Source organism: Saccopteryx bilineata, chromosome 3, assembly GCF_036850765.1.
Source record: "Saccopteryx bilineata isolate mSacBil1 chromosome 3, mSacBil1_pri_phased_curated, whole genome shotgun sequence".
NCBI lineage: Eukaryota > Metazoa > Chordata > Mammalia > Chiroptera > Emballonuridae > Saccopteryx > Saccopteryx bilineata.
In genome coordinates, this window is record NC_089492.1 from 215,104,416 (window position 1) to 215,131,230 (window position 26,815).

Genomic DNA, 26,815 nt, shown 5'->3' on the forward strand with positions numbered 1-26,815 from the left:
GCGCGCCCGCCTTTAAATCCGCCTCTGTCATCAGCCTTCCCCACTGCTGGGGCTTGGGGCACTTACCTCTCATACTTGTTCTTTCCAGCTTCCAGAATGTTGCTGTCATTTCATCATCCTTGTGGGCCTAGGGTTTTACTAAGGGTTAAGCATGTGAGGAAGCAGAATTTGATGTTTGTATTCAAATCGCCATCTTAACTCAGAACGGATATGTTTCCGAAAACTTTTTCGGCCATTCTAACCATGTTGCTCTTCCTACTCTTCCAAGATCTCTACTTCTCCATTTCGGGGGAACCCTCCCCATCCGGACTCCGCAAGAAGTAGACAAACAACTAAGAGCTGCAGAGTGTTGGTGGGGATATATAAAAGGTACAGATGATTTTTACTTGATTGAGTCAACTAGTCAGCAGTGACAGGAGACACACTGGCTTACTGTAGTCATTCATCTCTCACAGAGGTCTCTACTTCATCCAGCCCGCTGGCTCCCGGCTGCGTCTAGTGCCCAGCCCCGCCCCTCCCTACCGGGAGCACCGCCCACTCCACCCAACCTGTAAAATGGCAGGCCCCGCCCTCCCGGCCTGGGAGCACCGCCCACCCCGCCCAACCTGTATAGCGGCAGGCCCCGCCCTCCCGGCCTGGGAGCACCGCCCACCCCGCCCAACCTGTATAGCGGCAGGCCCCGCCCCTCCCGGCCTGGCGGGAGGAGCCCACTGGAACCACCAGCATGTCCAGGCCGTCGCTCAGGCTTCCGTTCTTCCTAGCCCGTCTGTGGAGCAGCGCCCCTGGGATCGCTCCGCTGCTGCTGCCACTGCTGCTGGTGCTGCCATTGCTGCTGGTGCTGCCACTCGGGGCTGGGGCCAACTGCCCGTGCCAGGATCCAGCGCTCTGCCAACCCATCCGCAGCCGCCCCAACTTCGAGGTAAGCGCCTCTCGCCTGCCCCTCCGAGTCTGGCCGGGAGGAACCCCGAAAGGAAGTTAGTAGAACCGAGCCCTAAAAAGAGGTGGTGTGGGAGCTGAAACCAATCTGACCACTCGCCCAGGACCTGTTAGGGATTTCCCACATCTTGTAGATGAGGAAACTCGGGCTCAGAGAGGTTGAGTAACTCCTCCCACGTTCCACAGCAAGTGCCTGCCTGTAACTGGCAGGCAAGTATTCAAACCCAGCACAATCCCCTTTCATTACTTGACTCTCTGCAGCGCACTCTAGGTTTACAAGCCGGGAGCTAGGACAATGCGATATTCCCTACGTAGCAAGATCCACTGGTTTTCAAGAGAATGAAGATTCAGTTTGAAAGAATTTTGGCACTCCAACAATGCGTTGGAGGAGAGAAAGTTTTGTTTTCCTCTGCTTTTCTATACCCACCAGCCCTTTTCTTTAGGCACCTCAAAAACCACCACAAAGGAGAATAAAAATAGGTCTTTCAGTAATTCTTCCTTCTACTCACCTAACGATTTTTTTGTAAGACCTTTGACAACTTTAATCAAACTGTTTTGGGGGCAAAACCTACCGGACTTCTTCGAGTTTGATAACTGCGGAAGGAATTGGACTTCAGAGAGGAATAAAGGCTTAGTCCAAAGAGCATTATTTTGCAATATAGCGACAATTGCCAGTTCTTATTCTAGCAGATTAAGTTTGAGGCTGTTGCATTTCAATGCCAATTTTTAAAAAAATATGTACACACTGTTTAGGAGAAAAAAATAAAAGTGGTGAAAGTGTTTATAATAGAGAACCTGCCTAATGTTGGAAACTTAACATCTCAAAGACTTACTCTAGCACTAAGAACCAATTATGCAAACAAGCAAAATTGTGTTCATTTGTATATTCATGGTAAATGGTCTTTTTCTTTACTGACTTTTTCTATATTTTTCAAACCCCAAGATTAGACTACATGGCTTTTTTCCCCTTATATTTTTAAATGGTTCATACTATTTTTTAGAATTTCGCAGTATTTTTAATTTTTTTTAATTTATTCATTTTAGAGAGGAGAGAGAGAGAGGAAAGAGAGAGAGACAGAAGGGGGGGGAGGAGCTGGAAGCATCAACTCCCATATGTGCCTTGACTAGGCAAGCCCAGGGTTTTGAACCAGCGACCTCAGCATTTCCAGGTCGACGCTTTATCCACTGTGCCACCACAGGTCAGGCCGTCGCAATATTTTTAAATTCAATTTTAATGATCAGAATTAAAATAGAGGATAAGATTTGTGATGGAAATATGAGTCTAAAAACAATGAGGTGTACAATTTCACATCTTTAAACTTTTTATTATTTCAGTGGGCAATTGATTAGCATAAAAATGGGTTATGCACAATTAATTCTGAAACATAAAACGAAACAAAACAAAAACCCAGAGGTTGGAAAATTTAGAAATGTCCAGTTAAACTTTTATAGCTAGTTCTCCCACCAACCGTCCCCATTTTTCTACTCACAGTGGACAAGTGATTGCATTCTCTCTCTTACTTCTTAATGCAAATCTTATGCTCCACCCCTGCTTAAAATACTCTAATGGCTTCCCATTGTTCTCTAGACAAATACAAAATCCTCCTCGGTCTACAAAGCTTTACTTAATCTTGCCACCACCTACCTTACTAGTTTTATCTGATTCCATGTACTTGCAAGATTTTGTGTTCTAGCCACACTGACTTTCTTTTTTCTTTTTTAAGTAAGAGGAGGGGAGGCAGAGAGACAGACTTCCACATGTGCCCCAACCAGGGTCCACCTGGCAAGCCTTCTTTGGGGCAATCGTCTGCTAGGGCATTGCTCTGCAACCAAGCTATTTTTAGCACCTGCTATGGAAGCCAGGGAACCATCCTCAGTGCCTGGGGCCAACTTGCTTGAACCAATCGAGCCATAGCTGTGAGAGGAGAAGAGAGTAAGAGAGAGAGAAGGGGAGGGGGACAGGTGGAGAAGCAACTGCTTGCTTCTCCTGTGTGCCCTGAATGGAAATAGAACCTGAAACATCCACATGCCAGGCCAATGCTCTACCACTGAGCCAACCGGCCAGGGCCTCCACATTGATGTTTTTTTGGTTCCATAAATTCAGAATTCTCTTGATGTATTGAGATCTTTAAGCTTTTTTTGGTTCCCTTTCTGAGAATGCTTTTTTTTATCCATAGGTATGTCTCCTCCATTCTGTCCAGATCATTCCCCAGATTTCAGTCCTTTCTGAAAAAAGTATAGTCCTCAGGAAAGTTTTCCTTCCCAACTAGGGAAGCAGGTCCCCTTTATGCTGTCATGGCCCCCTGCATTACCATGCAGCCCTTAACACTACTATACTTAAATAATGGACCTGCCTGTTCTCTCTTTTTCAACTGCTTTGTCACTGAGGCTTAGCTATACGCTCTCCCTATACTTTATTGGATGGAATTCAATAAGTATTTGCTGGATCAATTAATCAATACCTTATTTGGGATAAAATAATAATGATTAGTAAGCCTTCTGTCCTTCTAGAATTATCTGTGGGATAAAAATAATGGGAAAACATAACATCATCTGCTTTATAATTTAACTTGAGTACTATTTTAAGGAGTCAGGTTCACCAAAAAGCATTTATAGAATACAGTATCTATGGCTCTACCTGTAGCAGCCAGAAACTTCAGGGTCACCAACCTCCTCTTTTTCTCTTGCCTTCCTCATTCAAGCAGTTGCAAAGTCCTGTTAATTCTTCCTCTTCAGGATCTTTCAGAACTGTTCATTAATCTCACCTATGTCTGCTGCTCCACAACATTAGTTGAGGTCACCATCATCTCTTGCCTGGGTTCTTCTAACAGCTTCCCTATTAGATATTCTGCCTCCAGTTTTAGCCTCTTTTGAATCCATTTCCACTTCAGCTGAAGGGATTTTTCTAAAATGCATACATAAATGCAGACCTAAAATGCAAACATGTGAATTCTCTTCAGGATAAAATACTAATTTCTCAAGAGAGCTTTCAAGGCCTTTTATGATTTAATCCTGCCCACCATTCTCTAGTTCTCTTCCCTGCTGTCACAATCCAAATTCTAGGCAAGAGCCATCCTCGGTAATTTTTTTCCTTTATGACTGAATTTACTGGGGTGACACCAGCTCATCTTCAATATTTAGTCACACAACCACCATCCTCTCTGCCTCCAGGCCTCGGCACTTTGCTCTATCTCTTTCTAGTGCCCTTCCCTACCTTCCAGGCAGGCTAATTTCCCCTGCCACGAATTATACTGGGACACTACCCTATGTCTTTTTTTTTTCTTTTCTTTTCTTTTTTACAGACATGTGGCTAAGTCTACCGCATACACATCAGCTAAAAATTTTTTTTATTTTTCTGAAGCTGGAAACGGGGAGAGACAGTCAGACAGACTCCCGCATGCGCCCAACCAGCATCCACCCGGCACACCCACCAGGGGGCGACGCTCCACCCACCAGGGGGCAATGCTCTGCCCCTCTGGGGCATCGCTTCATTGGGGCCAGAGCCACTCCAGCGCCTGGGGCAGAGGCCAAGGAGCCATCCCTAGCGCCCGGGCCATCTTTGCTCCAATGGAGTCTCGCTGCGGGAGGGGAAGAGAGAGACAGAGAGGAAGGAGAGGGGGACGGGCGGAGAAGCAGATGGGCGCCTCTCCTGTGTGCCCTAGCCGGGAATCGAACCCGGGACCCCTGCACGCCAGGTTGACACTCTACCACTGAGCTAACCGGCCAGGGCCTAACTACCCTATGTCTTATTCAGTCTTGTTCTCTCAGTGCCCCAGCGCCTGGCATGTGTTCAGTGTTTACTGTCATTTGGGGGTTCGGAATGATATTCTTTTTAGTTTAAGTGATGCTGCTTATCTGTGTTGTCCATAGGTCTTTGTGTTTGATGTTGGTGGCAAAACTTGGAAATCTTATGACTGGTCACAGATTACAACTGTGGCACTTTTTGGAAAATATGACTCAGAACTTATGTGCTATGCTCATTCAAAAGGAGCCAGAGTAGTGCTAAAAGGTGAGTGACAGTTTTTACCAGATGTGTCCAGACAATTGGTAAGTTTACTTGTTATCATTTGGTATTCTGTCTTGCCAAAAAACTCCCTTTTCATGTTCATCTGCTATATTGTTAGCATCTAAACTCAATCTTAAGTACTATTTAATTAATTTCACAAATACAAATATTATTAAAGAATTAAATAAACCACTGTGTCATTTTGAGCAAAACGTGACTCCTAATTAGCATGATGACCTTTAGCTAGTCATAGTTCATGATTTTTCTTTCTACTTTAAGGATGATTTTACTCATAACAGTTATTTTGGAGATGGATGAGTAATGACGTATTATTTTGGTATATTATTTCTTCATTTGGAAGACTTAAATCGGGAGCTTAGAATTCCAAAATAATGAGATGTTTAAAGGACGTTTTGATCTCTTTAGAATGGGTTTGTGAAGTAAATGTCCTTAAACTGTGAAAAGCATATGTGCACAAAAGATGTGTATTTCTTTCACAGGAGATATATCATTAAAGGATATCATTGATCCTAATTTCAGAGCATCCTGGATAGCTCAACAAGTTAATTTGGCCAAAACACAATATATGGATGGAATTAATTTAGACATAGAGCAAGAAGTAAATTCTTCATCACCTGAATATGATGCATTAACTGCTTTAGTCAAAGAAACTACAGATTCTTTCCATCGTGAAATTGAGGGGTCACAGGTAAAAATTCCTTTAATATTTTTTGAAAACACATAAATGTCCTTATCAATGTATATTCATGAAGGTGTAACTAATAGAATCTCAGTTTTATAGTAATTGAGTAGAAAAAAGTTTAGCACTTATATCCTAGAAAATATTTCTGTAACTTTGGAGGTTTTACTAAAGAAGTTTTACAGAATTTTAAGGTGCTGAATCTGTTTTCTGTGGATATCAAGCTACAACATGGATTGTCCCACCTTCTAGCCTCACAGCAGGGCTAGAATATTAGATAGGCAAAGAGATCAGCAAGAATCAGAAAGGGCTACGTTGTTCAAGCCTTGCTTTCACCAGTGCAGGGCAAAGACAGCTCTTACCTTAGAGTAGAGGTACTCTGGAAAAGTGCCTTACCTGCTCTATAGCCTCTGAATAACTTGTAAAGTACCTGAATCCCACTAAGGCACAAAGGACTAACTCCACAGAATGAGTCAGAGCTATGACAAAGGCTATGTGTTTCCCCATTACCAAAACGAATATGATTAGAGCAGAAGATCATAGCACAAGGCATCATGCCAGGCAATGTATGGGTAACGAAGGATAATGTGGCCTCAGATTGGTGATTCTCAAACCCCGCCGTCTACCGAGAAAATAAGTAATCAGAAAAGGTACATACAAACACATACTCACCCTTGAACCCACTCCCCAAAATTAGATTCACATGCTTTAAGTGCCCAGAAAAGTTTCATAGGTAATTATGATTAAGAACTACTAGGCCAAGAGATTCTGCACCAATGCAGACATAGGAAACTCCTGAATTTCCTCCTCACAGGGACACACAGAATATACAGCTACAAATGGAACAGTTTTTCTGGGGAGAAATCCAGAATCTAGCTGAGTGCCTACACATCTGGCAGCTGAGAAAATAACCATATCAAAATGGGCAGGAAAGGCTGAGACACACTCTTGTCATAAACCCCACTCCTGACACAGCACCATATAATAGGAGGGGAACCACCAATTCCAGCTCCTTTCTGACAAGTGAATGGTTTGGAATGTACATTTTGTGCCCCAATTTTTAAGGCTCTCAAGTGAGGGATGGGCCCGCAAACACCTAGCTCTGTAAGCTAACAGGGCTTATACTCACAGGACATTAGCAAAGAGGTTCCCAAGGCACTTGAGCACTTGCAATGGGCATTCGCTCAGGGCTCAGCTCAGAAAGAACAGAGAAAAAAATCCCATCTCCTAGTCTTTTCCTGGAAGGGTCTGACTGCATACAAGTTGCTGCCTAAAGGTCTGACTTCTAATTAGCACACACCTAGGTAGTAACTGCAGTTCTTCCCAGACCCCAAACAACAGTACTAAAGAGAAATCATTGAAATGAGGAATAACAATAATGAACTGAAAAATTCAATGCGGGTCTTTAACAAAAATCTGAATCAAGCAGAAGAAAGGATCAATAAACTTAAAGGCAGTGAAACTCGTCTAATCAGAGCAGTAAAAAGAAAAAAAGAGTGAAGAATACTGAAGGTAGCTTAAGGAACTTATGAGATACATTAAGTAGGACAATATATGTTATAAATATTTATGTATGCAACATTAGATCACCCAGATATACCAAGAAAATGCTAACATATCTGAAGGAAGCAATAGACAGCAATACAATAGAAGGGGACTTCTCTATTCTACTTTCAGCAGTGCATAGATTATCCAGACCGATAATAGATAGACTTCAATAAGGAAATTAATTGTTAGAGTATTTCAACCTTTTTCATCTCATGGCCCATATAAACTGATTACTAAAATTTGTATCACACCAAAAAATATATTTTTTGCCAATCTGACCAAAAAAATAGGTATAATTTGGATTGACTTATAAAAAAAATAGTTATTACCTACCTTTTTTGCTCCAAAGTGACTTTTAAAAAAAATCAGGTGTCTCTATTTGTATATAAGGATTTTTGCTACCAAGAATTAACCAATCAGACACAACCTTATTATGTGATGTGGCCATTAAGATGCAACTCTGTTATATGATCTATATTTTTATGGATCAAGACAAGGCATTCATACTGGATGGCTACTGTTGTGTTGGCTGTTATTTTTTTTATTTGACAGTCTAAAGGAAAAGAAGTCATTACCCCTAACTAGATAGTCAGGTATTGCAAGTTTTAAAATTCTTGTGGCACACTGGCTGAAAACCATTGTGTTAGATAGAGCAAAGTGACCTAACAGACATAGAACATTCCATCAACAGCAGAATATTCATCTTCTCAAGTGCATATGGGACATTGTTCAGGAAAGAGCATATGTTAAGCCACAAAACACATCTTAATAATGTTTAGAAAACTGAAATTTTGTCATGCACTTTTTCTGACCACAATGGTATAAACTAGAAATGAGTTACACTGATTTCTCACAATATGTACAAATGAAAGAGTTTGCTACTGAAAAACCAATTTGTCAAAGAAGAAATAAAAATTGAAATAAAAATATCTTGAGACAACTGAAAAAAGAAACACAAAATGATATAATTTATGGGATGCAACAAAAGTAATTCTAAGAAGGAAATTTATACCGATAAATGCCTATCTGGTCAGGGCCAGAGAAATATAATTTAGATCGAGAATAGCAAATATCTGTTATGTAGGCCGCCAATTCCTCTCCTTATATAGTTCTTAAAACTTTTCCCTCATTCTTTACATTGCTGTTATTAACTGATTAGAACTGATGTATGAAAAACATAACCTATTTGCTAGTGCTCATTAAGTATTAGTGAGAGGGCAAGGAGGAGAAAGTTGAGCAAACTTTGCAGCAGTAATATCTATTTCCATGTTCGAGCGACAAGTAGAACAATTTGGGTTTCTATATCAAGTGATTTTATGTAAATTAGTGGGAGGCACAGTTGCCAAGATAGGCCAATTGTAGAAGATCAAGAATATCAGAGTGAAGAGTATGCATTTTATTCTGTAAGTAAGATTATATGTGTAGAAAGTGTTTGGAGAAGAATATTCTATAGCTGTATGTAAAATAGTCTAGAGGAGACAGAAAGACCAGTAAAGACTAACCCAATAATACAATAATGAGTTTGGATTAGGATGATGGCATAACCCTAACACTCAGCAAGAATTCAATAAATATTTATCGAATTAGTTAATTAATGGAAAGGAAGTAGCCAGACAATTATGAGAAGGCCCCAAAGGAAGATGTGAGATTAGTGATGGGGTGTAGGAAAGAGGAATCAGAAAAGGTTCTTAACCTGGTGAACAGGACAAAAAAGGACTGAAATAGAGTATAAAAAAAGAACTGTGTTTTGGGGAAAAGGTGATAATTAAAGATTACAGAATTGTGGTCAGAGAATTAAAGAGCTAGAAATGCTCTTGTAGAGTTCTTTCTACACCCTCATTTTTATAGGTAGGAACACAGACTTAGATGTTTTAAGTTAAACAGACCTAGTTATAACAGAGCCAAAACTAGAACCAAAGTCTTTTGATTAATTTAAAATATTTACATTGCCTTCTCAAAAATATGAGATTAACCATGACATGAAATATGGGTAAAAACATTCTTTTTTTTTTTTTTTAATTTTATTTTTTTGTATTTTTCTGAAGTTGGAAACAGGGAGGCAGACAGACTCCCGCATGCGCCCTACCGGGATCCACCCAGCACGCCCACCAGGGGGCGATGCTCTGCCCATCTGGGGCGTCGCTCTGCGGCAATCAGAGCCATTCTAGAGCCTGAGGCAGAGGCCACAGAGCCATCCTCAGCGCCCGAGCAAACTTTGCTCCAATGGAGCCTTGGCTGTGGGAGGGGAAGAGAGAGACAGAGAGGAAGGAGAGGGGGAGGGGTGGAGAAGGAGATGGGCTCATCTCCTGTGTGCCCTGGCCAGGAATCAACCCGGGACTCCTGTATGCCAGGCTAACGCTCTACCACGGAGCTAACCTGCCAGGGCCGGTAAAAACATTCTTAATACTTAGGAGAGAGGTAAAGACTTAAAAAATGGTTTGAAATTTAACTGCTTGGAGGTAATCATTTAGTTTCTCCTTTATAATAGTATAGCTCCCATTTTATAATAGGAAGCAGTGATAAAAACAGGGTCCAATAAGTAAAAATTTCAGTTTACAACCTATAAGAAACTTTTTTTTGTAAAGTAAAGTTTCCTTTAGTGCTAATGTTCAGAGAATTTGTGAGAACTTTGAGAAAGTCTTTAAAAGAATAATAGTAGAATAAATTGTCCAAAGTGTAAAAATTTTAACTAAAGTATTTCAATTGTTTGCAATAATTTATCAATCGGTTTACTGAGAGCCTAATTAAGAAAATAATTTTTGCCTGACCAGTGGTGGTGCAGTGGATAGAGCATCAACATGCGATGCTGAGGTCCCATATTCAAAACCCCAAAGTCACCAGCTTGAGCACAGGCTTATTGGCTTGAGCCCAAGGTCACTTGCTTAAGCAAGGGGTCACTGGTTCAGCTGGAATCCCCAAGTAAAAGCATGTATGTATGAGAAACAGTCAATGAACAAGTCAAGTGCTGCAACTACAAGTTGATGCTTCTCATCTCTCTCCCTTCCTGTCTCTCTCTCTCTCTCTCTCTCTCAAAAAAAACTTTTAATAGAATTTTAGAATATTTGCACAGATATAAAATAATGCTAATTAATATTTGGTTAAGGCAAAGATATCCATTGTGGAAGACTGACTCATCATTCAAAATGAAAGATAATTTATCACTGAAGTTTTATTGAAATATTTCCATAAAATTAGAACAATCAAGTGATTTATTTAACATTTCGAGTTGGTTATATCTGTAGCTATATAAAACACCACTATTCTTTAATTGTAATGTTGGAATGAACCTACCATACTAATGTAATTGTAAATCAGGGGCTCAAACTTCCAACACAGGCCAGTGAGCTTGTGCTGACATATGACCACCTTAGCCTGCACAATTAAAAAAAAAAAAGCTTTTGTGTTTGGCTTGACCTGTGGTAATGCAGTGGATAGAGCACTGACATGGAATGCTAAGGTTGCCAGTTCAAAAAGCAATCATAAGAAAAGCAAACATGAGAAGCAATCAATGAACAACTAAAGTGAAGCAACTGCAATCTCCTTCTCTCTCTCTCAAGTCAATAAATAGAGGGGGGGAGGAATCTTAAAAAGAAAAAAAAAACAAGTTCCTTGATGACATAAAAAAAAGGGAAAAAAATTTTGTATTTGAACTATTTTAGGGTGCTGCTTTTATTTTCTAGGTGCTTAGAGGCCCCATCACACCCTATTGTCATTACATCTGTATCTTTCAGTCTGTTGAGGTTCCAGTCTAATTCCTGAAGACATTTAAGTCTAAAATGCCCTTCGTGCAGTGGATCAAGCATCGACCTGAAATGCTGAGGTTGCCGGTTCAAAACCCTGGGCTTGCCCGGTCAAGGCACATATGGGAGTTGATGCTTCCTGCTCCTCCCCCCTTCTCTTTCTATCTCTCTCTCACTCTTTCTCTGTCTCTCTTCTCTAAAATGAATAAATAAATAAAAATAATTTTTAAAAAAACAAAAAAACACCCCTTCTACACAGTTCTCCACTCCTGGTCATTGTATATGTCCAAATATGTCTGGGTCCAAATATATGGTCATTATCCAAATATATATCTCCAACACATTGTCTAAATAACATGTCTGTGTTACTCCATGTAGGCAAAAAAATACATTTCTTAGAAGCATTCTAATTCTACATGTGTCACACCCTACATTCATATATGAAAACAGTTCTATGTTCTTGGGTAGTATGAGGCAAGAGAATATGTAATCAACAAAACATCTGGTGTGCTATGTGAATTTTATCATGTTACATACAATGGTATGCATTTCTCCACAGGTAACCTTTGATGTAGCGTGGTCTCCAAAGTGCATAGACAGAAGGTGCTATAATTATACTGGCATTGCAGATGCTTGTGACTTCCTCTTTGTGATGTCTTATGATGAACAAAGTCAGGTCTGGTCAGAATGTATTGCAGCAGCCAATGCTCCCTATAATCAGACATTAACTGGTAAGATACACCAACCAATCATTTATTAATAATAGTAAGTCCATAACTTCAAACACTAATACATATTTTAGTATTTCTTGGTAATTTGTATACCTTTTCCATTTGTAAAGCTTTCTTGAAACATGAAAAACTTAATTTGGAGGGCTTTAAAGTTTACAAAAAGTTTTAAAGGTTTGGTTTTCACTTAATTCTTCTAAAAATCTTATGAGATAAGTATGATATTTATTACCTGTCTATTAGAGATGGGATGAAGGTGTTAGGTTATCTTGATTGTACAGTTATAAGTAATATATAGCTGAAACACAAGCACATGGTTTTGTTGTTGTTGTTTTTAAGTGAGAGGAGGGAAGATAGAGACAGAGAGACAGACTCCCACATGCACCCCAACTGGGACCCACCCAGCAACCCCCATCTGGGGCCAGTGCTCAAACCAGCTGAGTTATCCTCAGTGCCCAGGGCTAACAGTTGAACCAGCCAAGCCACTGGCTACAGGAGGGGAAGAGAGAGAGAAGGGAGAGGGGATGGGGAGAGAGGCAGGTGATCACTTCTCATGTGTGCCCTGACCAGAGATAAAATCTGGGATGTCCTCACACTGGGCCGATACCACTGAGCGAACCAGCTAGGACCTACAAGCATATGTTTTAACTTCTAGTCAACACACTTCTCTCAAAATTACATGAAGGAGATATTTGCTTATCTTGAATTTGACAAGATATTTTTGTTGAAATAACCAATGTAAAATAATTTAATAGCAAAGATGGTTATGATGTGAGTACTTTCTATACATGATTGATAGAATTGGCTTTATCTCATTTGGCATTTAGTATTAGTACAAATACTGTATTACAAATTACACACATACCTAGGAGATACTGTAGGTTTGGTTCTAGATAACAGCAATAAAGCAAGTCATAATCATTTTGTATGTGGAGAGTCCTCAATTTGTAAGACAAATAACATCTTTAAAGTGAAATAAAGAGGTTATGCCTATACAGGATTAGAATTAAGAGCACTTCTGATCTGTCATTCATATGATGTTGCCTTTGCCTTATCTTTTCCAAAGTTTTGATTGGTTTGTATCCCATCAGCCAACTGAATACAAGGTTGCTTGCTATCTTATGGACTCAAGTGAAGTTTTCTGAGATAGTTGGCATTGATTTGTTGATTGGTTCATAAATAAAAAATCTTTTCTTTTTCATATGAGGAAAAACCTTAGAACCTGGCCCCATTTTATTATGTCCTAGTTGTTTATATAGAATAATCTGATCACAAACATATATTATTAGAAATATGACAAATATGGGTAATTATTTGGTATAGGATTAAGATGGAAGTGAGAAAAGGCTGTTAGGCTCAATAGTTAACTGCTTGAAAATAAATTAAGTTCTTATCTCATGATATAACACAAAAAACACAAAAATTTAATGTATTTTGAAGAATAAAATACAAAAGTGAAACCATAAAACAATAAGAAAAACAATTCTTTGTGCCATCTGGGAATGAAAATGATCTCTTTCAGCATATCCCAAGACTAGGCCCAGAATCTATGCTCAAAAATTGTGTTTTGAGTTATAAGTTAATAAATTGCCAAAGAGACAAAACATAAAGGGAAATATAGATAAGCTTAACCACATTTGAATTTATTTCTAAGTCTAAAAATTTAAGAAAGACAAATGATTAAAAAATACATGACAAAAAATTTAATTATTACAATTAAAAAGTATTTGTTTAATCTAGTGTTCCCAAACTGTGTTTCATGAAAGAGATAACAATTGTGTTCTATCAAGAAAAGGTTCATTAGCAAATATGTTTGGGGAATGATGCATACCCCACTCCTCTCTCAGATATTTAATGGTACACAATAAATATAAAGGCTCTGAAAAATACCAGTTTACTTACCATTCTACATGGTGTTGGAACTTCTCTTGGTGGGAAAACTTATTTTGCAGCATTGGACAGAAAGGGATTGATAGTACTAGTAATTTGCTTATTTTTCTCTTTGCTTCTATAACTACAGATTAATACACAGTAAGAGGGAGACATTTCTCATCCCCAGTTGTAATTCATACTTTTAGGATATTTGTAAAATATGGAACACTGTGCTTTCTATAAGAAATTCTGAGCCTGACCAGGCCGTGGCACAGTGGATAGAGCGTCGGACTAGGATGCAGAAGATCCAGGTTCAAGACCCTGAGGTCGCCAGCTTGAGCGTGGGCTCATCTGGTTTGAGCAAAAGCTCACCAGCTTGGACCTAAGGTCGCTGGCTCAAGCAAGGGGTTACTCAGTCTGCTGAAGGCCTATGGTCAAGGCACATATGAGAAAGCAATCAATGAACAACTAAGGTGTTGCAACGAAAAACTAATGATTGATGCTTCTCATCTCTCTCCATTCTGTCTGTCTGTCCCTGTCTATCCTTCTCTCTGACTCTCTCTGTCTCTGGAAAAAAATAAAAAATAATAATAATAAAATTTTAAAAAAAAGAAAGAAATTCTGAGACCATCCTAGACAAGAAGTTTAACACATATAAAACTTTATTAAAACTTTAGAATCTAGAATATCAAATATACATCTTACCAGTTAATAGACACAATTAGCATTCTTTCCTGAAGTGTGTCATTCTTCCTAGAATTTTGTAATTTTTTTTTTAAGTGAGAGGAGGGGAGATAAAGAGACAGACTCCCACATGGGCTTCGACTGGGATCCACCTGGCAGCTCCTGTCTGGGGCTGATGCTCAAACCAACCAAGCCACTGCACGAGGGGAAGAGAAGCAGATGGTTGCTTCTCATGTGTGTCCTGACCAAGATCAAACCCAGGACATTTGCATGCCATGCCAATGCTCTATCCACTTAACCAACTGGCCAGGGCTGAATTTTGTAAATTTTTTTGCAACTTTTGTGTGTGTGTGTGTGTGTGTGTGTGTGAGTGTGTGGCAGAGACAGAGAGTCAGAGAGAGGGACCGATAGGGACAGACAGGAAGGGAGAGAGATGGGATACATCAATTCTTTGTTACGGTTCCTTAGTTATTCATTGATTGCTTTCTCATATGTGCCTTGACCATGGGGCTACAGCAGACTGAGTAACCCCTTGCTCAAGCCAGTGACCTTGGGCTCAAGCTGGTGAGCTTTGCTCAAACCAGATGAGCCCGCGCTGAAGCTGGTGACCTCGGGATCTCAAACCTGGGTCTTCTGCATCCCAGTTCGACGCTCTATCCACTGCACCACCACCTGGTCAGGCTCAATTTGGTCTTAATTTGATGTTTTTATTACTTAAAAGAGTTCAGAAAGTGATTTAGAATTCATAGTTCTTAAGGGATGACTTTCAGAATATCAATGAAACACTGTATTAGTATTTAGCATAAATGTACCTGTTTTTACAAACTTAGGTTCTGAATGGCTGCATAGCTTGGATGAACATATTAATAGAGATATGAGAAAAAAACAATATGCTTTTTCTGTCTCTATTTGATTAGCATATGATGACTATATCGAGATGGGCATTAACCCTAAGAAACTTGTAATGGGTCTTCCCTGGTATGGTTATGATTATACTTGCCTGACTCTGTCAAAGGTAAGAACAGCTAATTTGTTATGTAATTTCTTTTCTTTCTTTTGTATTTTTACACCTTATTTTCATATATGTACTCTATTTAGAATTCATAAATTATTCTATATATCAAATATGAAAATTTGAGAATTTCTGAAGTATAGTTTAAGACTAAAAAAGAATTTATTTTTAATTATCCAATCCCATGAAAGTCTCTAAATGTTCGAGATTCTTAGTAGTGAAATTTAATTTTCATACTGTAGAGTCAGGATATTTATAGTGTATATTTTTCTAATAAATGGTTTTTAGTATTTTTGGGGTTTTGTTCTTAGTTGATCATCTATAACAAGGACATTTTTGCATTTCCAGGACCATGTTTGTAATATTGCAAAAGTCCCTTTCCGGGGAGCTCCTTGTAGTGATGCTGCAGGACGTCAGGTGCCCTATAAAGTAATTATGAAGCAAGTAAACATTTCTATTTCTGGAATCCTGTGGGATGAATATCAGAAGTCTCCATATTATAACTATAAAGTAAGACTTTTTACAAGTTATGAACATTTATTTCCATTAGTTTTCATAATTGCATATTTTTAAAATTACATATTTGATATGGAGAATTTCTATCAGTTTTCTTTTAGAGTATTACATCCAGACTGCTGTTTATATTAGTAGACTTGTCTTTGAATCTGTGTAATCAGGAATGTTACTTCCCTGGTGAGCAATTCAAATTAGAACATTGTAGAAGTGCTCTGCATGGGCCACTTGTCATTGTATAGGTGGTGTGATAAAAACATGCATATCGTGAACAGGATTTTCTTCATATTTGACCAATACATATGATGACTGTGGCTTCTAACTAACTTGGGCCAAAACAAGTTGGTAGCTCTGAAAGGCTCCATATCAGAGTAGCTAGAGTCTCTGATGAGGCTCTCATGCAGGATGCAGGAAGGAAAGAGGCTGAGAACAAGAGCTGTGCCATCAAGGACTTTACAATAGAAGATGACATCATTTCAATTTATTTCACAATTCAGTCACAATTCAGTGATATTAGACAAATGAAAAGCAATATCAAAATTAGAGACTGAAAAATATTATGAAGACTTGAAGAGATAGAGTGAATGATTACACTGGGGAACAATTTTTTTTTCATTTTTCTGTTGCATGAGGTTTTAGAACTGTTTCTATATATTTCTGCATCGCTCATTCCAAATCCGAAGTCCATTTTTTGGTGCATGCTCTAGTTTTTATGCAATTTTAGTTTCTTTTTGTTACAGTTAATGGCATGCATTGGTTTTTAAATTGGAGTTAAAGAGCAACAACTCTTGGATTGAACATAACCCACAAGGCAATTAATGTTTTACAAACATAACTTTTACATAATTGCAGTTGTTTTTAAATGTAAAAATTATTATCTATAAAAACACCCTCTTATTTTGTTTTAAGATTGAATCATGGCTTCTTTGAGTAGGCGTAAATGTAAGAATAGTCCTGACACCTTCTGTTATATATGTGGCTGTTATACACTTCAATGTGAAAGGCACAATATTTCATCATTTGTGACACGTGCATATATTGCCTATTTTCAAGTTCTCCTTGGTGATCAAGACAAGAATTGGGCTCCTCATATTGTGTGTCATAATTGTGAAGAAATGCTTTGTGACTGGACAAAAGGAAAACGCAAAGGAATGCCTTTTGGTATTCCTAAGGTTTGGCGTGAACCTAAGGACCACAGCAGTGACTGTTATTTCTGTCTGATCCATACAAAGGCAAGAAAAAACGGCATATGATCGCATGTCCTAATATTCCTTCAGCAATACGACGTATCCCACATACTGAGACATTCCTGGTTCCAGTTTTCAATGGTATTACTTCTTCTAAGGACGAAGAAAGTAAACATGGTGATCAAGTGTATTTTGGTAAGATGCATGAGGAAATGGTTGTAGAATCTGAAGCCTGCTTCTGATGCCAAGCAGTCATTAACCCCTCAGCAGTTTAGCCAACCTGAATTGAATGACTTAGTAAGAATGACATAAAAATTGCCCTTGACTTTCTGAAGTATGAAGAGCATAACTGGATCATTTGTGTGGATCTTAAAATGGTAAATTTGCTGCTAGGACAACAGAGAGGTTTCACAAAATATCCTTGCTTTCTGTGTTTGTGGGACAGCTGAGCTCGGGAGAAACACTGGACACGGAAGGAGTGGCCGAAATGTGAAGCTCTGGAAGTAGGGATGCAAAATATTGTGAATGAACCTGTAGTTAATCGAGACAGGATCATTTTTTCCCCATTTCACATCAAACTTGGCTTAATGAAGCAGTTTGTTCAGGCTTTGAATAGAGAAAGTGAATGCTTTCAACATATTATTTCTGCTTTTCCTGCCTTGTCTTTCAAGAAGATAAAAGCAGGTGTATTTGATGGACCTCAACTTCGAACCCTCATACGTGATGAAGAATTTGCCAGGAAGATGAATAAAGAGGAGAAAGCAGCATGGCAGTCTCTTGTGGCAGTTACAAAGAACTTCCTTGGCAACAAAAAAGAAGAAAACTATGAACTTCTGGTTCAAAGGATGCTGTTGGATTTCTGTGACATTGGATGTAACATGAGCTTTAAGATTCACTTCCTGAACAGTCACCTTGATAAGTTTCCTGAAAATCTTGGAGCTGTTAGTGGTGAGCAGAGCATCAAATGAGATGCTGGAGCATCAAACGAGATTGTCCTCAACAAGTACACAAACACAAGAGCTACAGACACAAATTTTTGCCTGAATAGAATTTAAATAAGTTTTGTGCAAATTTTATGATTAAAATAAGTGTTTTAATATGTTCTATTTTGAAATTGTAGACAAATTCTAATGCAGTCATATCTTTTAGTGTATTAGTGTATTTACTGCATTATATAAATTATTATATTTTCACAAAGATGATGCCCAAGAAGACATTCTACTTCATTATGTTAAACTAAATGTTGAAAATTTTACAATAAGATGAAAACCTAAAATCTTGAATTGCAAAAAAACCTGTAGCTTACAGAGAAAAACTAATGTCAGATTTGAGATCAGCACACTCGATACAGGTAAGAACAAGTGTTTTTGTGGATGCAACAAAAATTTTGTTCCCCAGTGTTAGCAGCAGTTTTGTCAGGTAGTGTTTGATAAACCGGAGATGCCATACCACAGAAGCAAAGAAAAGTGATATTTTTCAAGCCCTGGATGGCTAGTTCAGCGGTAGAGTGTCGGCCCAGTATGTGGAAGTGCCGGGTTTGATTCCCGGCCAGGGCACAGAGGAGAAACACCTGTTTGCTTCTCCACCTCTCCTCCTCTACTTTCTCTCTCTTTCTCTCTCTCTTTCTCTCTCTCTCTCTCTTCCCCTCCTGCAGCCAAGGCTCCATTGGAGCAAAGTTGGACCAGGCACTGAGGATGGCTCCATGGCCTCTGCCTCAGGTGCTAGAATGACTCCAGTTGTAACGAAGCAACGCCCCAGGTGGGCAGAGCATCGCCCCCTGGTGGGCATGCTGGGTGGATCCTGGTTGTGCGCATGCGGAAGTCTCTCTCTGCCACCCTGCTTCTCACTTCAGAAAAATACAATTTAAAAAAAGTTATATTTTTCATAATTTACCTTTAGCATAATAAAAAGGTTTTACACCTCACAAATCAAATCTAAGAACAGACTATCTTTGAATTGACTTTGAATTATGTTACTATAAAAAGTGCTCTGAAGTTATATGATGTAAGTTAATTCCAGTGAGAATATCTATTTTTAACTAATATTCTGATACTCTTATAAAAAGTGACCATAATTGTTTCTCAGCCTTTTGACTAGGATCAAGTGTAAAAATGACTGCAAACATACATATTTAATAAATTATAATGAATTTACATCTATACATGCTTTTATATCAATTATATAGAAAGCTTTACTGTAGAGTTTTCTAAACTTTAGAGTCTGGTGTACATAACTGGTCATTAAATTAGGGCATACTATAACCTTGCCTTTGCCATATAGTACTTATAGAACTCTGTTCTGGGTACTGTTAATATTACACAAACACACCATGGCCAAATATATTTGGAAAACAATGCATACTGTATGTCCCTCTTTGAGAAGTGCTGCAGTACGTAAGCTGTGTAATTGTTTAACATAGAACCTTGTTTCCCAGCACTCGTAGAAAAGTGTAGGGGAAAGAGTGTTTCATGGATATCAGCTTTGTAAAGACTATATATAACCAATTATACATAATTTAGAAATATAGAATATAGAATAGTAGTTGACACTGTGAAGTAGTGTTTTTGAATCCCTGACTTATTTTTGCCTAAATGAATAAGAAGACACGTTCTTTAAAGGACTTAAAATTCAGGAAACATTTTAATGACCTTGAAGGCTATTCATTCAATGGCACTTTAGACAACAATCTAATATACCTTTTTTGTTCCTCTTTTTTTTTTATTTTTCTTTTTTCTTTTTTTTTAGCAAGAGAGACAGAGAGAGGGACAGACAGAGACAGACAGGAAGGGAGAAAGATGACAAGCATCAATTCTTTGTTGTGATACCTTAGCTGTTCATTGATTGCTTTCTCATATGTGCCTTGACCAGGGGCTACAGCAGACCCCTTGCTCAAGCCAGTGACCTTGGGCTTCAAACCAACAACCTTTGGGCTCAAGCCAGCAACCATGGGGTCATGTCTATGATCCCACACTCAAACCAATGACCCCGCCCTCAAGTTGGTGAGCCCATACTCAAGTTGGAGACCTCAGAGTTTCGAACCTGGGTCCTCTATGTCCCAGGCTGATGCTCTCTCTGCTGCACCACCATCTGGTCAGGCTGTTCCTCTTTTTTTTTTTCTCTGTAAAATTTGTAGCAACCAAAATGAAGTTTTTGGTATGATTTAAGAGAAAGGTGTATGTATTTAGGTTTGCTCCTAAATCTCCAAAATAAATATTTCTAGATCTAGGTGCAAATTCTTCAAGTTACCTTTTAATGATGAATTACAATTGTTACTAGAGCATGCATGATTTTTACTAGTTCTAAATATTTGAAAGAACAGAATATGAGGTAGTATAATTAGTGCTCAACTTATGACCACGATTGGTTCTGACCAGTCGTAACACGATTTGGTCGTAAGTTGAGTAGGCTATATGTACAGTACTGTGAAATGATGTTATAAAAATCTTTAAGTCATATTTTATTATAATTTTCTTTCATTATTGTTATATATCATAATTTTCTTTGTTCATTTTATGCCATTTGTATTATTTCTACACCATTTTGTTTTTTATTTTTACATTCATCAGGTTTAAGTAAAACACTGCACTACCAGTACAACTGGTTTAATACATACTTGTAAAGACAATTTCCTCTTGGTAGACATCTTGTGAGGGGTTTGATGAAAAATATCCAAGACACAAAACACAAATTGCTGTGCTGAGTCTGGGTTGAAATGGTGCACACGGAGCTGGTATTGCTGCTGGAAGCTGGTCTGCACTGTCATATGCCCAGTTGGGCAACGCTTGCACTGCCAGACGCGGAGCAGTCATGGCCAGCGATTGTGGTCATAAAGTCGAATGGTCATAAGTTGCATAGGTCGTAAGTCGATCAATATTTATATAAGATATGCTTGTATGTATGTAATACAAGCATAAAGACTATACTTTCAGGGATCATTTCTATAGTTTGTAATACAAGCATAAAAATCAGTAAATTATTTTTAACCTTTTTATTTTTAACCAAGTTATTTTTTTCCTTTTTATTGAATTTATAGGGGTGATATTGGTTAATAAAATTATACAGGTTTCAGGTGTACAATTCTACAACACATCATCTGTACACTGTATTGTGTATTTATCACCACAAGTCACATCTTCATCCACCACATTCCCCCATCACCTCCCCCCAGCAGTCACCACACTGGTGTCCATGTCCATGAGGTTTTTCTTTTCTTTTTTCTTTTTTGTTCAAGCCACCCATCCCAACAGCTGTCATTCTGTTGTATGTATCTGTGAGTCTGTTTCTATTTTGCTTGTTAGTTCATTTTGTTCATTAGATTTCACATGTAAGAGAAATCATACGGTACTTGTCTTTCTCTGACTGGCTTATTTCACTCAGCATAATAATCTCCAGGCCCATCCTATCTTTCCCCTTTCTCTATCCTTTTGCCTAGATCTACTCCTCTCCTCTTTCCTTTATCCCTATCTAATAGTTGACATACCTCCTAAGAGAGACTGTTAGTACTATTGATAGATAGCGGCAGGTGTTACTAGAGAGAAGGACTTTACAGGGTGGGAGGTGAGCATATGACCATTCTCTAGTTTATGGTTATTCATCAGCTGTGTGCATAAGGTACCCATGGAGTCCAGACCTGACAGGCCCCTAGATCAATTCTGTAAGGTCTAGAAAAGGAGTTCCTTTCCTCATCTTCTGCCATTACCTATTGATTTGACTAATTCATCATAAACAAAAGTACTTATTAAGCTCCTAACTGGGCCCATTTCTAGCAACTATAGGGAATACCAAAAAAGTGTATAAGCTGGTATCAGAGAACCACAACAGTGGTCCTCCTTACCCTTGGTTGCATATTTCAACACAATTATGTAATTGAATATAAAACACAAAACAAATACATATCAGAGCGCTAGCCCTAGAAAGTTTTGAGTAAGTAGGTTTCATGTGATATGGGTCCCAGGAAACGATACTTTTAAAAGCTCTACAGTGGCTCAGATATACATCTTGGCTGATAATCACCAGATCAGAGTAAAAAAGGAATCTGAGGACATTAGAAGGACCTTAAATAGAAGATATTAGGAGGCTAATTTTTGTAATCTCTGCTGTTGTAAAAATGCCACAAGCAATGATTTCTAGAAAATTATCACATAAGAACCATGAAATCATAGAGCTAGAAGGTGTTATGCCCTTTAAATTTTTATTATTTCATTGTATCCTTTTGAATCTTTGAATTTAAATGTTTTCCTTCTTATTGTGCTGAATACTTAACATTTCCGTTTTCACTTATTCATATAGGATTCTTCTGGCCATTTCCATCAAGTGTGGTATGATAACCCAAAGAGCGTCTCTTTAAAGGCAGCCTATATCCCCACCCATGGCTTGCGGGGCATTGGCATGTGGAATGCAAACTGCCTTGACTACTCTGGAGATGCCGTAGCCAGACAGCAAACTGAAGACATGTGGAAAGCCTTACAACCAAAGCTGTGACAGACACGAGCATCTTTTGTCAAACTTAAAATGTAGAAAAGGATCTGTATAAATAGCTCTAGTTTCTTGAAGAGAAAAAAATTAATACATTTTTGTTATGTGACTATATATCTTATTAGTATGATCAAAAACAGATAAAGAATATAGAGATGCTTTGATTGTTTGAATTTGAAAGATATGTATATATTGATATTATCAGTATTCAGAAACATAAAGGTAAGAAACAAGTCAATTTACTATATTAAATATTCCTCCACAAGCCTGACTGGTGGTGGCGCAGTGGATTAAGCATTGACCAGAATGTCTAGGTCGCAGGTTTGAAACCCTGAGGTTGCTGGCTCTGAGCACCAGCTTGTCAGCACAAGGTCACTGGCTTGAGCTGGGGAATAGCCCACACAATCCCAGAGCTCGCCAGCTTGAGCCCAAAGGTCTCCGGCATAAAAAGCCCAAGGTCGCTGGCTTGAGCGAGGGGACAGTGGCTCAGCCCCAGTCAGCAATCAATGCACAACTAAAGTGAACGCAACTAAGAGTTGATGCTTTTCACCCTTCTTTCTTGTCTCTCTCTCTAGCTCAAAAAAAAAAAAATTTCCTCTATAAGATGATTTAATACTATAATTAGGGACAACTGCTTTCAGAATTTTATTATGTTAAATTTCCCCATAATATTAACATATATACTTACAAATAAATGCTAATATTTAAATATGTATAATATGAAGTGGAAATGTTTGCTTAGAATAGATTACTCTGTGCTTCTTTTTCTAAACCTAAAACCTGCAATTCATTCTTCTGTTTAGGTCCATCAAACTGCTGGAAATAATCTTTCTGCTCCCTGACTCCATATAAGACTCATGTTCTCTGAGGCATATGAAATAAACAACCTTTCGGGGGGAAGGTTATATAAAGGATCAAAATATTCACAAAATACAAGAATATAACTTAGTAATATTTTAATTAGTATATTAGACCTAACTATTATTTTCCAACTAAATTTTTAAAATGTGGTTAGAGCTGACCCTGGCCGGTTGGCTCAGTGGTAGAGCGTCGGCCTGGTGTGCAGGGGTCCCGGGTTCGATTCCCGGCCAGGGCACACAGGAGAAGCACCCATCTGCTTCTCCATCCCTCCCCCTCTCCTTCCTCTCTGTCTGTCTTCCCCTCCCGCAGCCGAGCTCCATTGGAGCAAAGAAGGCCCGGGCGCTAGGGATGGCTCCTTGGCCTCTGCCCCAGGCGCTAGAGTGGCTCTGGTCGCAACAGAGCGACGTCCCGGAGGGGCAGAGCATCGCCCCCTGGTGGGCGTGCCGGGTGGATCCTGGTCGGGCACATGCGGGAGTCCGTCTGTCTCTCCCCGTTTCTAGCTTCAGAAAAATACAAAAAAAAAAAATGTGGTTAGAGCTGATATAATGGATATTCTATCCATTGTTATTTACCTTTCAAATTATTAAAATTTCTTCATTTATGGACATCTATACTTTATTTCTTGGCCAGTTTTCTTTTCAAGATTAAATTTTTCTTTGTCTATCTGCATTTTCCTTTTAATTATTAAAGACAAAGTTTTCTCAAGTAGCTTCTCTTTCTAAAAGATCTTTTGTGCAAAGAATCTTTCTAAATGTACAGAGGTCTCTGTTCTTTCTCTCAAGGCAATTAAGAATACTGTTTCACTTATATTTGTTCTTATAAATACTTAGATTAAAGGTCTGCATCCTTGTACTCTGGACTTACATAAATCTTAAGTTTCTTGCACATTTTTCCCCTCTAAATTGAAATAAATGATTCAGTCATCTGTTATGAGAATATTCCATTTCCTATTTTTACAATTATTATGGCAGAATAAGACCCACCATTTTCCATGTAATTTGCTGAATTTCTAATGTCTTTATGTTTCTAAAATAAATTAATAAAAAATTTAAATTCTTAGATACTAAGCTCTGTCATAACTCTGAATGCAAGTTCAATATCCCTAATTCTTTTGTATTTCCAGGCTGCTTTTAATTAAAGTACTACGAGGAATGAATTAAACAGTGTTTACTTACATATAAATATATTCATATTTACTAAACTATATGATTTTAATTTATATTTTATAATTATGTTAGCTTTTAAATTTTAAGACTGTTTAAAAATAAAGATTATACCCTCCTGGATGGGTTAGTGGATAAAGCATTGACCGGGTGTGCCAAGGGTCACGGGTTCAAACCCGGGTCAGGGCACTTACAAGAAGCAATCAATGAGTACACAACTAAATGGAACAATTAAGTGAAACAAGTTGAGGCTTTTCTCTCTCTCTCACTGTCTCTCTTCCCTTCTCTCTCTCTTTCAAATCAATGGAAAATAATTTAAATAATAATACTAATAAAAATTGTAAAATATAGTACTGTCAAATAATATGCAACAGGTTTGAAATCATCAAAAATAACCAAATAGACACCATTTTACTTTTTTCATCAAATATTTCCTGATATCCTTTGTAATACCTTCACTTTGTAATACCAAAGGATTTGGTAAAAAAATAAAATAAACCTCATGATTTACACAAAATATTGGCAAGGAGAACAAAGTTAATCAAATACCAATAATATTCAATACTTTTGACAAATAAAAGTCGTATTAACATACCTAATTGAGGCTGTAATGTATTAATTTTATTGTGTCAGTTCAGCTTTCAGTGTACACAAATCTGAAATTGCATGTTTTCTCATCTGTGAAATGAATTCTTTCAAAAATGAACTCCATTTTACTCATCTAAAATTACATAATTTTGGCCCTGGCTGGTTTGCTCAGTGGTAGAGCATCGGCCTGGCGTGCAGAAGTTGCGGGTTCGATTCCTGGCCAGGGCACACAGGAGAAGCGCCCATCCCCTCCTTCTCTCCTTCCTCTCTGTCTCTCTCTTCCCCTCCCGCAGCCAAGGCTCCATTGGAGCAAAGTTTGCCCGGGTGCTGAGGATGGCTCTGTGGCCTCTGCCTCAGGTGCTAGACTGGCTCTGATTGCGGCAGAGCGATGCCCCAGATGGGCAGAGCATCGCCCCCTGGTGGGCATGCCAGGTGGATCCCGGTCGGGCGCATGTAGGAGTCTGGCTGACTGCCTCCCTGTTTCCAGCTTCGGAAAAATACACACACACACACACACACACACACACACACACACACACACAATTTACATAATTTTCATCTAAATAAAGGTGGGTTTTTTTGTAACTTTTAACTGTCTTCTTTTATTTCCTTTTAATGCCTTCACTTCCACTGGATTATTATGTTAAATATATAGGTCAAAAGTCCTGTTGAATAAGCATGCTTGTTTACTGCTAGATAAGCTATCAAATAATTTTATGTATTTATATATAGTCATAATAAAATTAAACTTCTAAAAAACTAAAGTGAAAAAAAATTTATCTTTTGCTGAAGCTTCAAAATCTGTTCTCAAGTGAAGAGAAATAGTAAAAAATAAAAATAAATAAAAAAGTACAGAAACATCCCCTCCTTATAATTACAAAAACCTTAAATCCCAGCTCTGAGAAACTGAGCAGGTACTTAAGTAATATAGTATTGTTATTCTGTGGTAAACACTCTTCTAAGTGGATTATCTAACCTCTGATTGTATCAAATTTTTTACTGAGGCAGATCTTATTATCCCTATTTTACAGCTGAGCAAACTGAGATGACTAGAAGTTAAGTAACTCCCTCCAGGAATAAAACTAGTAAGTGGCACAGCCAGGATTCAAATTCAAACCATCTGGTGCCACACCCTTTACTATTCCATGTATTGTCTGTGGACCGAAGCATTCCCACCACCTGGGAGTTTAGGAATGAAGACTCAGGTTCACTCCAGGGTTACCAAGTCAGACCCAGGATATCTCATGTTAAAGTCTGAGAAGCACTGCTTATGCTAACTTTGCAACAGACTCAGCTAGGTTTTCTGCCCCTTAGTTCTGAATCTTGTAGGTAAGTTTGAGGTAATTATTTAGAAATTAGTAATTAAAAATTTATTATGGAAGTGAAAAACTTGGTTCTTCTTTTCCTATTAGTTTTTTTTGTTTATTTTTTATACTAGTAATTCTAATGTGGCTTAAAACCATTCATAAATGATATTTATAGGGTTAAAATATACAAACATAATAAAATCTAATATGCATACTTTCCAAAAGAAAAGAACAGTGAGATTATGGTTGAAGGCTCTGGAAGTATTTCTATTATTTTATTTTACCCACCCAACTATCGTTAAGTATATAAGTTTCCACATTGGCTTTCTCTCCATTTTTTGAATACACAGCTTTCATTCATTGAACAAATTACTCTTTTGAGTACATACTGTATAAGAATGCTAACTGTTCATATTTTGTTTAAATCTGCCCTTTACACCTTTCATTCTCTAAATTTTAAGTTTTAAGCTTCTCAAGGCTGAGCCAAGGATTAGC

General features: G+C 38.3%; 1 protein-coding gene across 1 annotated transcript; it reads left to right on the forward strand.

Annotated features, from left to right (window-relative positions):
- Nucleotides 1-702: 702 nt before the first annotated feature.
- On the forward strand, nucleotides 703-25,399 carry CTBS (chitobiase). The gene is made up of 7 exons (XM_066268785.1): nucleotides 703-919; nucleotides 4,807-4,945; nucleotides 5,443-5,651; nucleotides 11,490-11,661; nucleotides 15,132-15,229; nucleotides 15,575-15,736; nucleotides 22,216-25,399. Exons 1-7 carry the CDS (start codon nucleotides 725-727, stop codon nucleotides 22,405-22,407), a joined length of 1,167 nt encoding a protein of 388 aa, XP_066124882.1. The 5' UTR covers nucleotides 703-724; the 3' UTR covers nucleotides 22,408-25,399.
- The last annotated feature ends 1,416 nt before the right edge of the window (nucleotides 25,400-26,815 follow it).